Source organism: Strigops habroptila, chromosome 5 (genome assembly GCF_004027225.2).
Source record: "Strigops habroptila isolate Jane chromosome 5, bStrHab1.2.pri, whole genome shotgun sequence".
Lineage (NCBI taxonomy): Eukaryota > Metazoa > Chordata > Aves > Psittaciformes > Psittacidae > Strigops > Strigops habroptila.
The window spans coordinates 36,968,333-36,982,653 of record NC_044281.2 but is presented as its reverse complement, the minus strand read 5'-3'; the positions used below and the strand labels follow the sequence as shown (position 1 = coordinate 36,982,653).

Here is a 14,321-nt window from a genome sequence, read left to right as displayed (position 1 = left end):
AGGAAGGGTGGTGAGGGTTCGATCCCAAATGTTTCTGGATTTTTTTTTTTCTTAAAACCAGATTTTTTAGTGCAAGGGTTGTTGAACAGGCGAGGTGCGGTAACTGTCCATGCTCACGAGAGTGTTGTTCCCCACAGCGCCAGGTTTCCAGTGAAATACTCATCTCCGAGACATGTATGACATTTAGTTTAACGGCAGAAAAATGTCAGCTGGGCAAAACAAAAAACCTTCCAAAAAAAAAAAAACCAAGCAGCTAGTCATTTCAGCAAACATGATGTTTGGGAATACTCAAAGAGAGGCTGCTTTATCAAGGAATAAGGACAAAGAGGAATGTCGAACAGGCTTTTACTTTTTGGTAAAAGTCAGCTCAGTCCCACATCTGTACCAGAGGCTAATCAAGTGACTTGTTAAAATCATGTCCTCGGTTTCCATTCTTAAACCAGTTGTTTCTCTTGAAGCCGCCAACACCTTGCCTCCCGTTTCCGAACCTGAAGAACCCTCGTCCTGCCTCCTGGGGGTGCTCTTCCAGCTCAGGCAGTTCCTTTGCCACCGACAGTTGCCAACGCCTGGTGTCCCTCCACTGTTCCTGAAACAAAACCAACGTAACCAGACGTCACGGGTCTGCAGGTGTGTCCAAGGTACACTACTGCATTCAATGTTGCTTTCAATAATAAGGCATTTCCAGATAAACCCCACCCGTACCAATAGGCCAGCAGACCCCTCCTGGGAGACAACTCAGTCTTGTGGGAAAGGATAAACCATCACAAAAGGACAAGAGGGAGTGAAGTCAACAGAAAACTGGTTAACTCAAATACACTGGAGAGGTCAAACACAAGAGTAGCCAAAGAACATAGGATTTAGTTTAATAAAATCAGGTAATATAATAAGAACTGAAATGAGAGACATGACGGGGCATTTTCTAATGACTGTGCTGTGCTTGTTCTAATGACTCTGTTGTCTATGCAATATCCTCATTAAAACACAAACCTTACACTCCCAAACCACCCTATATTCAGTCCTAAATATGGCAATCAAATTTCAAATCACCAGGTTCTAAAGCCAATTCTGGCTATAAGAACTTACCTGTATGTTACTCAGCTCGCCAACAGGGACATCAAAGCACACCCCCTATAGCAGGAAAAAAAAAGAACCATTTGCTTTCCAAAGACATCCAAGAATGGAGGCACACACAACTCCAGACAGGCAGCACCTGCAACCACTTATGCACACTAAGTGTAGAAACCAGGAACAGCAGAAAGCATGGTCTTTTGGGAGAAGCTTTTTATAAGCTGAAGAGAAAAGCAGTTAAAACACAAAAGCTCAAAACAAAACACAGATTCAAACGCTCTGTGCTGACAGCAGCATTGCCTGACATCAGCCTGTCTGTTTAAAAGTAAGACAGGCATCATCTGACACCACAAGCTCTCCAAGAACATGCTTGCAAAGGAGACAAGTGTCAGACATGTCACAGGCTGACAGTCAGGTGAATGCGGTACTGCTCAGGCCAGCCAGTCACTGCCCTACTCTACAGCGGTCTTTTTATTGTGGTGGTATAAAGCATTAGCATATAATGAAAAAATAAAGGTCAACACAAGCATTCCCACTATATACATATTGCTGATGACCCACCCCTCCCTTTTTTTTTTTTTTTTTTTAGGAAAGAACTCCTGCATTATCATTTAGGAGCAGAATCTCCATCCAAATAAAAGTCTTAAAACACTAGCTTTCATGCTTTTTATTTGGTTTTGTGGGGGCTTTTTTGGCTGTTTGTTTTGTTTTAAATAATGTATACATAAACAGCAGTTTCAGGGGGGTTCATGAAAGGTTAATATTTTCTGAGAAATGAGACTGAGTAGGGATAGAGTGAGGTATCAACGTTTCTGTACTAATACTTCAGAATGCCTGCCTCAATCACTGCAAAAACTGGCCAAACACACCCACCCACCCTTCTTCCCCAAGGCTGGGCCATCTTACCATCTTCCCCTTGAGGAAGCGCATTGAGGATACTTTGGAATCTACTTCCTCACCAAGCTGTTCTTTCAGTCCTCGCCAGGCATAGCTCATTGTATGCATTTCTATTGAACACTTCAACACCATGGTCACGAAGCCCTTCAGGAAACAAATAGAAAAATGTTTGTAAGACTAAACTTGGTTGGACAGCCCGTGACTCACTAACCAATGAACTATGCAATAAATAACTTGTTATTGTAATGTAGTATTTAATACTAAGAAATCAACTTCCCAAAAGTGAATTAACTAAAATCCTCCTAAGAAGTTGAAGGTATCCATCTCACATAGGACTGCCCATTCACAGAAAGGTGAAGAGCATTTCTGCCAGAAGCAGACACACATTTATTCAATACATACAGTAAGTTACCACTAGAAAACAGGTAAAAAAGCCCCAAACTGATACAAGAAGCACAGTCCAGCCACATGCTATCTCCAAAATTATGTTACCACACACACTAGGCCAAGTTGTCCCTAAATGTATCATGAAAAGAAAGGGCCATACTTTTCTTCTTTCAAGTTCTCTTTGAAATCAGGTAATCAAATGCTAGACTTATTGAAATATTACAGAAATGTAAAAACTTCCTGGGAAGGGAAAACTACAATAGCACAAACCCATCTATTAGCTTGTAAAATGTCAATAAATTCTTTTAGACCAAAGTCTTTTGTCAGTTAGCTCTCTGGAGAAATTCTTTTAACTTTAGAAAATTTACTGATTTCAAGCTTTTCTGGTTTCTTGTATAGTACCAGTATGAGCTGATTTCAGTTAAGGAACAAGCAACAAACCAGAAGCTGGGGATAAAAGCTGCTCAGAAACCCTATTGGAAGAGCCTGAGAAGATGCCACAGTCGGACTGGATGCAAGCAATTAATTTATCCATTTTTGTTAACACAGGTATAATGTTATTTACCGCAGTGGAGTTGAGTAAGGAGCGCTGCTGTATGTAAGATGCCCCAGAAATATGGGCTAGAGCTGCAGCCAGGGCAGAAACTGCCCCTTTTTCATCTATGAGCTCTTGAGCAGATTTTCTGAAGTAGTCTACTGCAGAAGGAGGAATGGCCTCCAACAACCTACATGGGTGACAACAGAAGTTTAATAGATCAGCAAAGGCCTGTGTGAAGTGCAGTCATGTTTAAGACATAGACAGCTTTCAAGATTAACAAATTATCTCTAAAAGCCTTGGTTATCATGCTTCATTAACACTCCTTTAACTCAACACCTTCAGGATGTTGAATACCCACATTCTCATTAAGCCAAGCCTCTTGAAAGATGTGTTCAAAACTCAGGATGTACAACATGGCACGTTTGACAGCATTGATAAAAATATCAAAGGAATGCTCTAAAATATCAGCATTCTTAAGGCTGTACCCTTGCTTTTACTTCACAAGAAATAGAAGCAAACCACTACAATGCCACTGCTGGGCTGGGGCAAGGCACTTGCTCTCAGTGCAAGCTGATTAAATCGTTTATTTCTGGGAGAGACAGTGAAAACAAGCTTGAATGCAGAGAACAGCTACTTCTCTCTAATGCTATTTGTGGTACACCAGCACCTCCCACCATTTTTCTGTACGTGGTGAACCCAACACCATGTCCATGGTCTCCTTTCCATGAGTCAAATCCTCGCTGATTTTAATAATCTCTGTCCATGTTATTTCCACCAATAGGACAGCAAATGTAAACAGAGCCGCATGGAATAAAACCAACCAACCACCCCTGAGAACAGAATGATACAAAGAAACCGAGGACAGGGCTAGTACACCCTCACTAGGGCAAAGTTAACTCCTCAACATGCCAAGTATTGCTCTTTACACAGTACTACGGTATCATCTGAGTGGACAAAATCAGTTTCTCTTCATGACACTAATTCCCTGTTCCGCTATTGATTTTTGAGGATATAAACAAAGGTTAATTTTTGCACGAACTTAGAGAACATAATGTTCTACAGAAAGGTCTATATTCAAGCACACAGAAGTTCATCGATATCATCTTATGAAAACAGACCAGTTTTGCTACATGCAAAGCAACTGACTTACAACGTAAGTAGATATGCTCACATACAGGTCTACTCCCTTAAAACTATGCATTAACAGCATTGTTGTTGGTAACATCTCTGGACATCTTTTAAGAAGAGGCAAATAAGCTTACTTTTTGGCATCATTACTTGAAGCTTCAATTACATCTGTAGCAGAGGGAACACCTACATGCTTAAATGTAATCCCCTGAAATCAAGAAAGGAAATTATAGTTAAAGGTATGTTTAGCACTCTACAACTCCCACTAGTTATTGTTTATACCATCAACACAGTCTTTACCTGAGTTATTTCTAAAGCTAGAATAAAGCTTTTAAATTCCTTCCTGGAGCTATTTACATCAATACACATGCATACTGTAATGCAAGGCATGGTATCCTTCATGCATTTCTGCTACAGTCTGTCTGCTGACATCAACAGAATACATAGAAAGACCCATAAAGCATTAGAACAGGCTGACAGAAAAGCATTTTCAAACACCAAATATCAACATTTTAGGCCTATTAGTCAATAGGACGAGTTCTATACTGGAGTTCTAAGTAGCTCATGGTTACAAAGTATAAGAGTGGCAGAGTCTTTTAGGAGCTGAGTAATTTCATTAAACAGAGGTCTGAAGTACAACTCACCGCTTTGTGCTCAACTTGTTTTAGAAGATCTTCTTCTCTTCTCTGAAATAAACAAATGCAGATCCCGGTTCGGCCAGCTCGACCTGTACGTCCAGAACGATGGATGTAGGAATCAACATCCTTCAGAAATTCAGATTAACAGAAGAAAACCTTATGTTATTTAAACTATTTACATCTATATACTGGAAGAGAGAAAATGTAAGATAAATCCTAATTCAGAAACCTAAAGAGCAATACATATACCCAAACTTTGTACACACCACTCAGGCATGCATGTACTACGCAGCCCAAGATATGCTGCCTCAGGTTTAACAAACACTATTGACGTAAGCGGGGGAGGATATTAATAAAAAAGCTCAAAGGAGTTTCAAAAGAAGAAAAAGGCAGCAGGAATACTGTAGAATTGCTATGAAAACAATGTTTAGAAGGGATTCAGAAATGCTGAAGCAATGTCAAAAACTATCCTACAACTTTCCAGAGTAACCAAAGCCCAACACTTTCACTTTACTCAAAGCTCAAAATGTAAACGCTTAACTAAGAAATTCTAGGCCTTCTATTATTTACAAATAATCCACTTCATCTGTGAATCAGACCATGCTTCTGGTGAAACAGAAATAACCCACTGTTCTGTCACAAAAAATGTATTACAATTTTAGTTTCTCCATATGACTTACTTTTGGTGGTGAACACTGTATAACAAGGTCAACCTCAGGAATATCCAAACCACGCGCAGCTACATTTGTTGCAATCAGAACTTCAAACACACCATCTCTAAAGCCTTTTAATGTAATTTCTCTCTGTTTCTGTGGAATGTCACCATGCAATGACTGGGCATCCTGTCAGTGAAACAAACCATTAACATGTCATTTAACAGTGGAACCTAGACGTTAAAGTACAAAACCCAAAATATTGTACAGAGCAAAAGAAAATAATTACATAGCTGATACCAAAGTGGTTTTATCCTTTTCTGGGACAATAACACTCACAGGCAGTAGTTTTACCATAATGTCATTGTTTGTAGCATACCAGTCTGCCAAAAGGGCCCACTTCAGCTTTCACTTCCACTGGAACAAGTGCAAGCAACTTTACTTACACAGTGCTTGTCAAGAGCTATCAAGAGACTTTACTCCCTTCCATAGGAAGCCATCCCAAAACCCACAAAAGCTTATGTGAGTTTTCAGGGCATGCCTGAGCCCTATGGGTGATCTGAACAACCTCCACTTCTAATGGGACAAGAAACAGATCACATGTTTGACAAGGAGAAAGGGGAGAGTCACAAGCTCAGAATTCAAGTAAGTAACATGCTAAAGCATAACTTACTAGCATAAAAAAAAAAAACATGTCATGTACTGACACAAGAACAAAGTAATTAGATTCAGTGTGAAAGCGGCAGGGCCAACAGACAAAAATTGTTGCCACAAGATTTTAAAGTGGATTATACATAACATTTATCCAATACTGAGCAAACCATGTATTTTCACCATTTCTCTTTCCCCATAAATTAGTATTTAGTATCAAACAGGCTTTTCTCCAGGAAAAAAAAAAAAAAATCCAGCACCTTTCCCTACACTCAAAAAACTCAGTAGTAATTCAAGTTAAGCACAGAAAACGTGCTCAGTGTACCACCTGAGTTCTTAACAAACTATTAAATGACCTTCCAAGGGCAACAAAACATTCCATTCTACCACATTAGTTGATTTTCCTGGATACTGGATGTTTGGATAATAAATACCATTAAGAGATGGGAATCTAAACAGCACACTAACATGAGATGGACTATCTGCACTATACTAGCTCCTGTTTATTACTATTATTACTATCTCCTGGTTATTCAGCATAAGCTGCGTATTTTCCATTGATTCCTGCCCTTCAAGCCAAAGGAATAATATTCATAATCACAGCCAAGAAGGTATTTTAGCTGAAAGGCTCTACTTTTAGAAACAGCTTTCAGAAGTCTTAAAACCACGCACAGAAATTCGATCCATACAGTTGCAACCTTGTATTTATTTCAGGGCATTCAACCCCAGTATATTCCTAACCACTGCTCTCCGTTCAGACACCAGTACCTGTTTGAGTGAAGCATTCATAGCCAGTTCATTTGCTTCATTTTTGGTCTCACAAAAGACAATGGTCCGCCCATGGCTGCCACTGTAGACTTGAATGATATCTCCCAGAACTCCTGCTCTCTGAGACGAGCGACACTGTATAGCCAAATGCTATTTGGGAAAAAAACATGGTAACCATCTGTGTTAAATCGAAGCCACACACAAAATGAATGCAGAAAGAATTTTTTCTTTTTTTAAGCTTTCAAACTACTACCCCCATATGAAAGCTTTCCTTAAGAAATGTGTGTGTCAATCATGTGAAAAGTCATTCCACACCCCCATTTGTAACATCAATGCAGAACTTGTTTCACCCAGGTCAGATGCTCTCAGGACCTGCACTGCTCTGCAGCGGAATCACTCACTTCCACAGTCGTAGCAGTTCTCTGAGTCTTCTTTCCAATCAGGTCAATCCGTTCACAATCATCTTTCATGTATTTTTTTGCTACATCATACACCCATCGTGGACAAGTTGCAGAAAACAGCAGTGTCTGGGGGTTGTTTTCAGAACCTGGAAGGAAAGGCCACCAATTTCAGCCATCACAACAGACTCTGAAACTTGAGAACTGATAAAAAAAAAAAGCAAGAGTTGCTCTCAACTTGCTAAGTTTGTATGTGTGGTAAGTCAGCCACAAGAAAACAGAAACAATAAAAACATTTTAATACTCTTTAGACACCAAACGCAAAATTACAGTAATATGAACAGGACCAAATTGAATCCTTCATCCTGCCTGAGAAGAAATGCAAGGCACATTTATAGTTCATCTGCTAAAAATGGTTTATACTGTGCCTGAAGTCTTCCTACATACCTGAAAGAATTTGTCTTGATCCCTCCTTGCCTGGTATTCCAATATAACTACCTATGAACAGTATAGCTATGTGCAAAGGAAAAGGGCAGGCTAAAAAGGACAATCTGCAGTCCAGGTGAAGAACTACCCCAGGTAAGAACTGTTAAACAAATAGTATCTTGACATAGTCTATCCTACCTTCAGACAGAAAGAAACACACACTGCAAAAGGACACTATTATTCCCTCCAATTTATTTCCAGTTATGAAGAAAACTTTTAAGATTGAATAATTATGACAACTCTTACAAAATCTATGCAGATTTCCTTTTTTAGAAGATCATCTCTATTTCTTGCTTGTCAAGACAAAGAACAACTCTGCAGAAATGGGGAGAACGTAACAGTCAAGTAAAAATGACAGTGGCTGTACTGGGTCAAACCCAAGATCCATGAAGCTCATATACTCTCTCCAACAGCAGTCAAACACAGTTAAAGATGTGAAGAAACACTGTCAGGAACCAGTTTCCTGACAGAAACACTGTCAGGAACTTCCAGAGCCAGAACTTACACCCTTGCTTTTAGTAATCCTTGATATTTCTATTTCCAGTAATTCAAGCCACTTTTCAAAGCTCTTGACATTAGTACAATGTTGCAAAGAATTTCACACTATTAAAATAACCTCCTCCTGCTCTGTACCTGCTACCTGGTGGCTTTGCTGAATGCCCACTACATCAGAAAAGAGCAAATATTCCCTAGTTGTCAACTTCATGTGATGATGATGTACAGACACACTATAACCCTAACCCTACACTCAAGACACATCTCTCAGAATGAAGAACACTAAGCTTTAGGATTTAGGTTGGGTTTGTTGCTTTTATTCCCTCTTTTCACCGTCCCCCTCCTTCCAGAGATGCCATTCCAGCCCTTCAACCATCTGCCACCTTACTTTGAACCTTTTCCAATTCTACCTTACTCTATTCTCTGAGGTCCAATACTAGCATCGCATAAAGGATTCAAGTTGGGGGTGCACCAGCAGGTTTCAAATTGCGTTCTCTGCATTGTTGCCTGTTCCTCTCCTGATGTCATAATTTACCTTTTTTATAAGCAAATCCTAAGATTTCTTCCACTTGTTCAGCAAAGCCCATGTCTAACATGTGATCAACTTCATCCAAAACAACATGCTTCACGCTGGAAAGTTCCAGTTTGCTATTCTGAATGTGGTCTTTGATCCGTCCAGGTGTTCCCACTAGAATATCAATGCCACTTTTAAGGAGATCAACTGGAAGAAAAGACGGAAAAACAAGCACAGTGTCAGTATGCTAAGAGACAACAAGGCAGAAAGTTACCAGTACACAGCAACACTTCTAATTTTAGAACCAAAAACCTACTGCACTTCACGTTAATCTCCAAATAAAGCACTACATCCAGGCTGGGTTACAAACAAGTAAGCGTGATGGCAGTCCATGTTGCCCTGTCAGGAATACCAGCTAAATCACATGCAAAGTTACAGTAAGATGCGCCAATTTCCAAGCAACAAACAGCTAGCATTAGAAACCTCCAGAGCTTTATTACAGTAAAAGTCTCTAGGTTTTCAGCTAACTTCTTTTTCACAGCTACCTCTGGAGAGAGAGCTACACACGCATATGCAGTTCTCTCTTTTCCTTGGACAGTCGTCTAGTCCCAGTGTATGTCTACACAAAAACCACACAAACACACGATAAGGTAGAAACTAAAAGGACTAGTCACTTCACAGACATACAACCATCCTTTTAAATCAAGATTTACTCGAATTAAAATAATTTAACCCAGGCTGTATGCTCCCATTGAAAGCAGTATCATGGTTCCTGACTGAAGTGAAACTCTGAGGGAGAAAAAACTCTAATCCACTACTAATTCCCTAGCGTTTACTTACTCTGTTCTTTATAAGGAGTTCCTCCATAAAAACAAGCCACTGACAGTTTCTTAGTGAGATTCTTGAACTCTCTGGCTACCTGTGTGGCCAGCTCCCTGGTTGGAACAAGAACCAGCACCTGGAGGGAGTGAAAAGAGACAAAATGCAGCTGTGGTTGGGAAAGGGTGCTAGGAGAAAAGGGTTTACTTTACATTAAACAGCTTGTACTCCCATCCTTATGCTATACTTGTTCTACACTACAGAGGCACCCATACCTCCCCACCATCCCGGCAGTATTTCCCACCACTTGGAGCCCGCACAACACAGCCTCATAGCCAGCAAGAGGAAACAAGGCAAAGCATTACAAGATAACTGAGATGTAGAACAGCAGTATTTTTTTTTCTTAAGTTAATGCTAGACAAAGTAGACCCTTCAGTAACATTACCAAAGACGATGAAGGTGCAGTTCAGCACTAAAGGATAGGAACAGTCACTAAACAATCTGGCATAGTAAGACCTTAAAAGCAGCTTTTCAGTTTAATGATAAATATATATACTTAATTTGCATGGGGATATCTGATCACAGGTATCCGATTATTGATTCTACCTCAAGCTTAGGTAGAAACGTAAACACCATTTGCATCCGTTGAGTCTCCAGACATAGGGGTGGTAGAAAGGCATAAACACGGACAACTCAAGAGCCTTCAGTTGCCACCATGGAATTTATAATGAGAAATAACTTCAGTGAATGGAGACAAGTCCGGCTGACTCAAACATCACCTCAGAAGAGGCAGGCGATTCAGCCCCAAAGCTGCACGCTAACTTCCTGAGGACAGCAGTCTGGAAATCCACTAGCTACTACTGCAGTACCCTGACCATTCTCCTAAATGCAGACACAAGGAACCCTAAACATGAAATATGTTATCACTGTGATGCTGCAAAATCTGTCACACTGTAGCTCCTGATCTGAGGAAAGTGTTCAGTATTACAAACACCAATAAAGGAGCAGAGTCCCAAAAGTCCTCAAAGCAATTACAAAATCACTTTCAAAAACTGCCATATTCTAAGGTTTTGGTGTTAATCCTTAAGCAGCAAGTTACTTTTGGTGCACGGCCTCTTCTCCCATCTAGCAAGATGCTCTGAAGTTTTTCAATCAGCGGAAGAGCAAAAGAAATGGTTTTGCCGGTTCCTGTTCGAGCTTGAGCAATTACATCTTTGCCATCATATATGGGCTGAAAAGTCCTCACTTGCACAGGGAACAGGTATTTTACACCTTGAGCTGTAAAATAATCCAAAGAGGCTTCATTAGAAGATGAACAAACAATGAGAAGCCCTCACATAATAACTAGCCTGAATATGTAGGACACGTCATGTCAAATCCTGTACACAATAGGAGATGCAACATAGAAGAAAACCACAGATCTTTATTTATCCTCCTACTCTAGATCGAACAGTATCCCACCCTGAGACACACAGATGAGTTACCCACAATGAAATACAGCTTTCTGTGTGATGTTTGGCATAAGACAACAGAAGCGGAGGCGGGGGGGGGGGGGGGGGGGGGGCGGAAATAACAAAAACCACCCCACACACACATTTTTTCTGGTAAAGGATCAAGGAGAATTTTGTCTGAGGAACAAGAATTGCATAGCTTCCCAACACAGAGGACACGAACTCTACAATGATTACTTCCTCAAAAAAACTAATCAAGAAGAGATACAATAATGCCCAAAAGCATGAGAATAATCATAGACTGTTTACAGAAACCAAATAGTCTCCATATACAAAACACCATTATACTTATTTAAGAAGCGGTATTGTAGACAGCAGATATAGGAATTGAAGTAAAGATACATAACAAGTAGAATGATGCTGACGAGAAGAGAAACCCTGTCTCTAGAATGCATATCTAAGAATAACCACACCATGGAAGAATAAATTCACCTTAAAGCACTTGAACAAAACATAAACTTTGTTCCTACTAACAGTAGATTATTTGAATCTACAGTGACTGCTCACAAGCATATTCTCACCACACAACAAATGTAAGACAATTACCCTTGGCTTCTGTCCCTGCTTATATGGGTAACAGCATACAATGCTGTTTCTTTTACACATTAACTAACCTTTGAGAAGGTTGATGGTGTTTTGGGAGAGAGGAAAATTGGAGAAGTCGCCTTCTTTTGCTTCTTCTGTCAGCTCCTAACAGGGTAAAATAATAAAAAAAAAAAAAAAGTCACTACCCCTAAGAAATGAACAAATAACACACCCCACACAGGCACACAAAGCAAGCTATGCATCTGCTTCACCACCGCAATTTTACCAGCTACCTCCTTCCTGTTTAAAGAAAAGAAAAACCCCTGTGATGCAGGTACTTCACAAACAAGAATGTGGTCACAGCGCAAAGTGGGAAACCTGAATCCAGCCACCCGGTATTAGAAGACAGAACACACTGACACAAGCTGCGCCGCTCAGTGTGACAGAATTCCAACAAGCAAGTCCTGGCTTTACATCACTCTTAAGTAAAGACTTCCTGTCAAAGTTCTTTCTACTTTTGCTACCTGCAACAATTTGTTCAAGACCATAACTACTGCTATCTCATCTCTAATTCAGATATACCTGCACCACCTTTTAAGGTCCATTGCAAACAAAAGGAATCAACTGCACCTTCTGTGCGATCTTACCACATCATGCACATATGCTTGACAGGTCAGGAAAAGTGAAACTATTTGTTAAAAAAATCTCAACTGGAGTCCACCGAAATCATCAGAAAACTCTTTTTTCACAGCAAAACATATTTGGTGTTAGAATTCATTGGGTGAAGTGGAATTTCCCTAAACATCACACATAGTACACCACACAAACAGCTTCATAACTTCGTATACCAGTAGATACTTACTTAAAACTCACAATTTAGTTTCTACTTCAAAGACCTAAGAGATCATACCATTACACCCATTGTACAAAAAGCACTCTCTTGATTCACATTCCCATCTTAAACACAAGAGAAAAAACTACCCACAGAAGGCCCTATTCAGAGAAGGCAAACTGTGGGGCCCTTTCACACCCACGTGCAAGGCCAAGGATGAAACCTGAACAAAGAACTCCAGAAGTGGGGATTAATAACTGTGACCTTCCCTTAAAGGGTACCTTGCCAAACACTTCCTCAAAGGGCCAACCAGCAGTGCACGTTTCTGGGACAGTGACTGTCTGTGCAGCAGTGAGAAACCCTTATGCTGCAAGACACAAAATAAGTTGCTACATGAAAAAAAGCAAGTACATGGAAACCGTTTCTTGCTAGGTAGCCTCCACCACTGCAGGATAAGCTACTCCAAATAGCTTGCCATTTGCCACAAGCAGGAAAGCACAAGAACAAACAGCTACCACGTACTGGTGCATATGCTGCTGTGCTTCACTCGCCCACCTTCAGGTGGGGCAAACAGGCATGATGCTGGGCATTCCCCAGCGCCCAAGATCAGGCGCTGTAAATCTAAGGGGAACAGCGGCAAATGCTGCCTACAACAGCAGCCCAACACTCCCACAGTCCTCACAAAGCACCCACTTGTCATTAAGCCCATTTGTTACCAGTGGGACTTCAGTTAAGCAAGACAAGGCTCTGCTGGGCACAGCGCTACTACCTCTGCGTTGCTGTCCTGCTCTCCAGCGGCTGCGTTGCTGGACACGCTCTGGGCTGCCAGGGAGGTCACGCCGTTGCTTACAGCAGAGGAAGGCTTCACCATATGCTCAGAGCCACTGCTCTCTCCAGCCAGACCGGTGCTCTTCTCCTTGATTTTTTTTGTCTTCTTAGGCAGGGGGGGCTCAAGGTCACCATCGCCCAGCCCGCTCTGCTCAGGCTGGGCCTGCTCGCCTTCAGCTTTAACGCGCCGCTTCACCTTCTCCCGCTGCTTCAGCTTCGCCTGGGTCTCCTCCTACCGAGGCAAAGCAGGCGTTACACGCAGGAACCGCGTTCCCCGCCCGCTCGTTCCAACAACGCGCCGCTATTCGGCTTTAAGGCCTGAACTCCCGTGCCCGAACCCCTCCGGTCCCCTCCAAGCCCACAGCTGGGCCGAGTCGGGCCGTACAAAATGGCCGCTCCTGCGCCAGCACGTGGCTCGCGGCCGCCCGCGCTCGCTCTCACCTTGACCTTCCTCCGGCGGCCCCGGCGGAGGGACTCGGCGCCCGCCGGCGCCTGCGGCTCGGCGGGGCTGGCGGCGGGGCCGGCGGCGGGCATGGCGGCCGGCTGCTCCCCGGGGAGGTGTGCGGCGGCGCTGCTGCCCGTCTCGCAGCGGTGTCCCACAGACCCGCGCCCCGCCCCAGCGCGCAGGAAGTGAGGTGCAGCGCCGAGGGCGGCCGGTAGGCGAACGGGACCGCGGGGCAGCGCCGCCGCCAGCAGCAGCAGCGGGCCCGCCCCGGCGCCGGCCAGCCAGCCCAGCCGCCGCCGGTCGCTGCCCGGGGCCGCCGCTGCCCGGGCCGCGGGTAGGCCGAGCCGCGCCGCCCGGCACCACGCACTACCCATGCAGCTGCTGCGCCACCGGCCCCGGCCCGCCCCTTCCGCCGACGCTGCCCCGCCGGTCCCTTCCGACGGCTTCCCCGGCGCGCCGAGCATCGGGTCCCCGAGCAGCTGGTCCCGACCGCACCAGCGCCTCCTCCTCTCACGGGGCTCATGCTGCAACGCTGCAACCAGGTTGCTGCACCCCACGCGTCTATACCGGCGGCGAAACAACACTCGCCACATACAGTAACGCACGGAAATGCTTAGGATATGTCTGCTTAGGACAAGAGTGAATGGCTTTACCCTGAGGGAGGTTAGATTGAAAGAAGTTCTTTACTGATAGTGAGACACTGGCGCCTATTGCCTGGAGAAGCTGTGGCTGCCCCCTAA

At 43.0% G+C, this 14,321-nt stretch overlaps 1 protein-coding gene across 1 annotated transcript; it reads right to left on the bottom strand.

The window, feature by feature from the left end:
- Positions 1-264: 264 nt before the first annotated feature.
- On the bottom strand, positions 265-14,045 carry LOC115608174 (nucleolar RNA helicase 2-like). Its single transcript, XM_030486540.2, has 15 exons — positions 13,578-14,045; positions 13,078-13,368; positions 11,566-11,641; positions 10,540-10,718; positions 9,462-9,579; positions 8,643-8,828; positions 7,130-7,275; positions 6,729-6,878; positions 5,337-5,498; positions 4,663-4,782; positions 4,153-4,226; positions 2,918-3,077; positions 1,975-2,109; positions 1,084-1,128; positions 265-586 (listed from the first exon to the last, which is right to left on the bottom strand). Exons 1-15 carry the CDS (start codon positions 14,043-14,045, stop codon positions 392-394), a joined length of 2,505 nt encoding a protein of 834 aa, XP_030342400.2. The 3' UTR covers positions 265-391.
- Between the last annotated feature and the right edge of the window lie 276 nt (positions 14,046-14,321).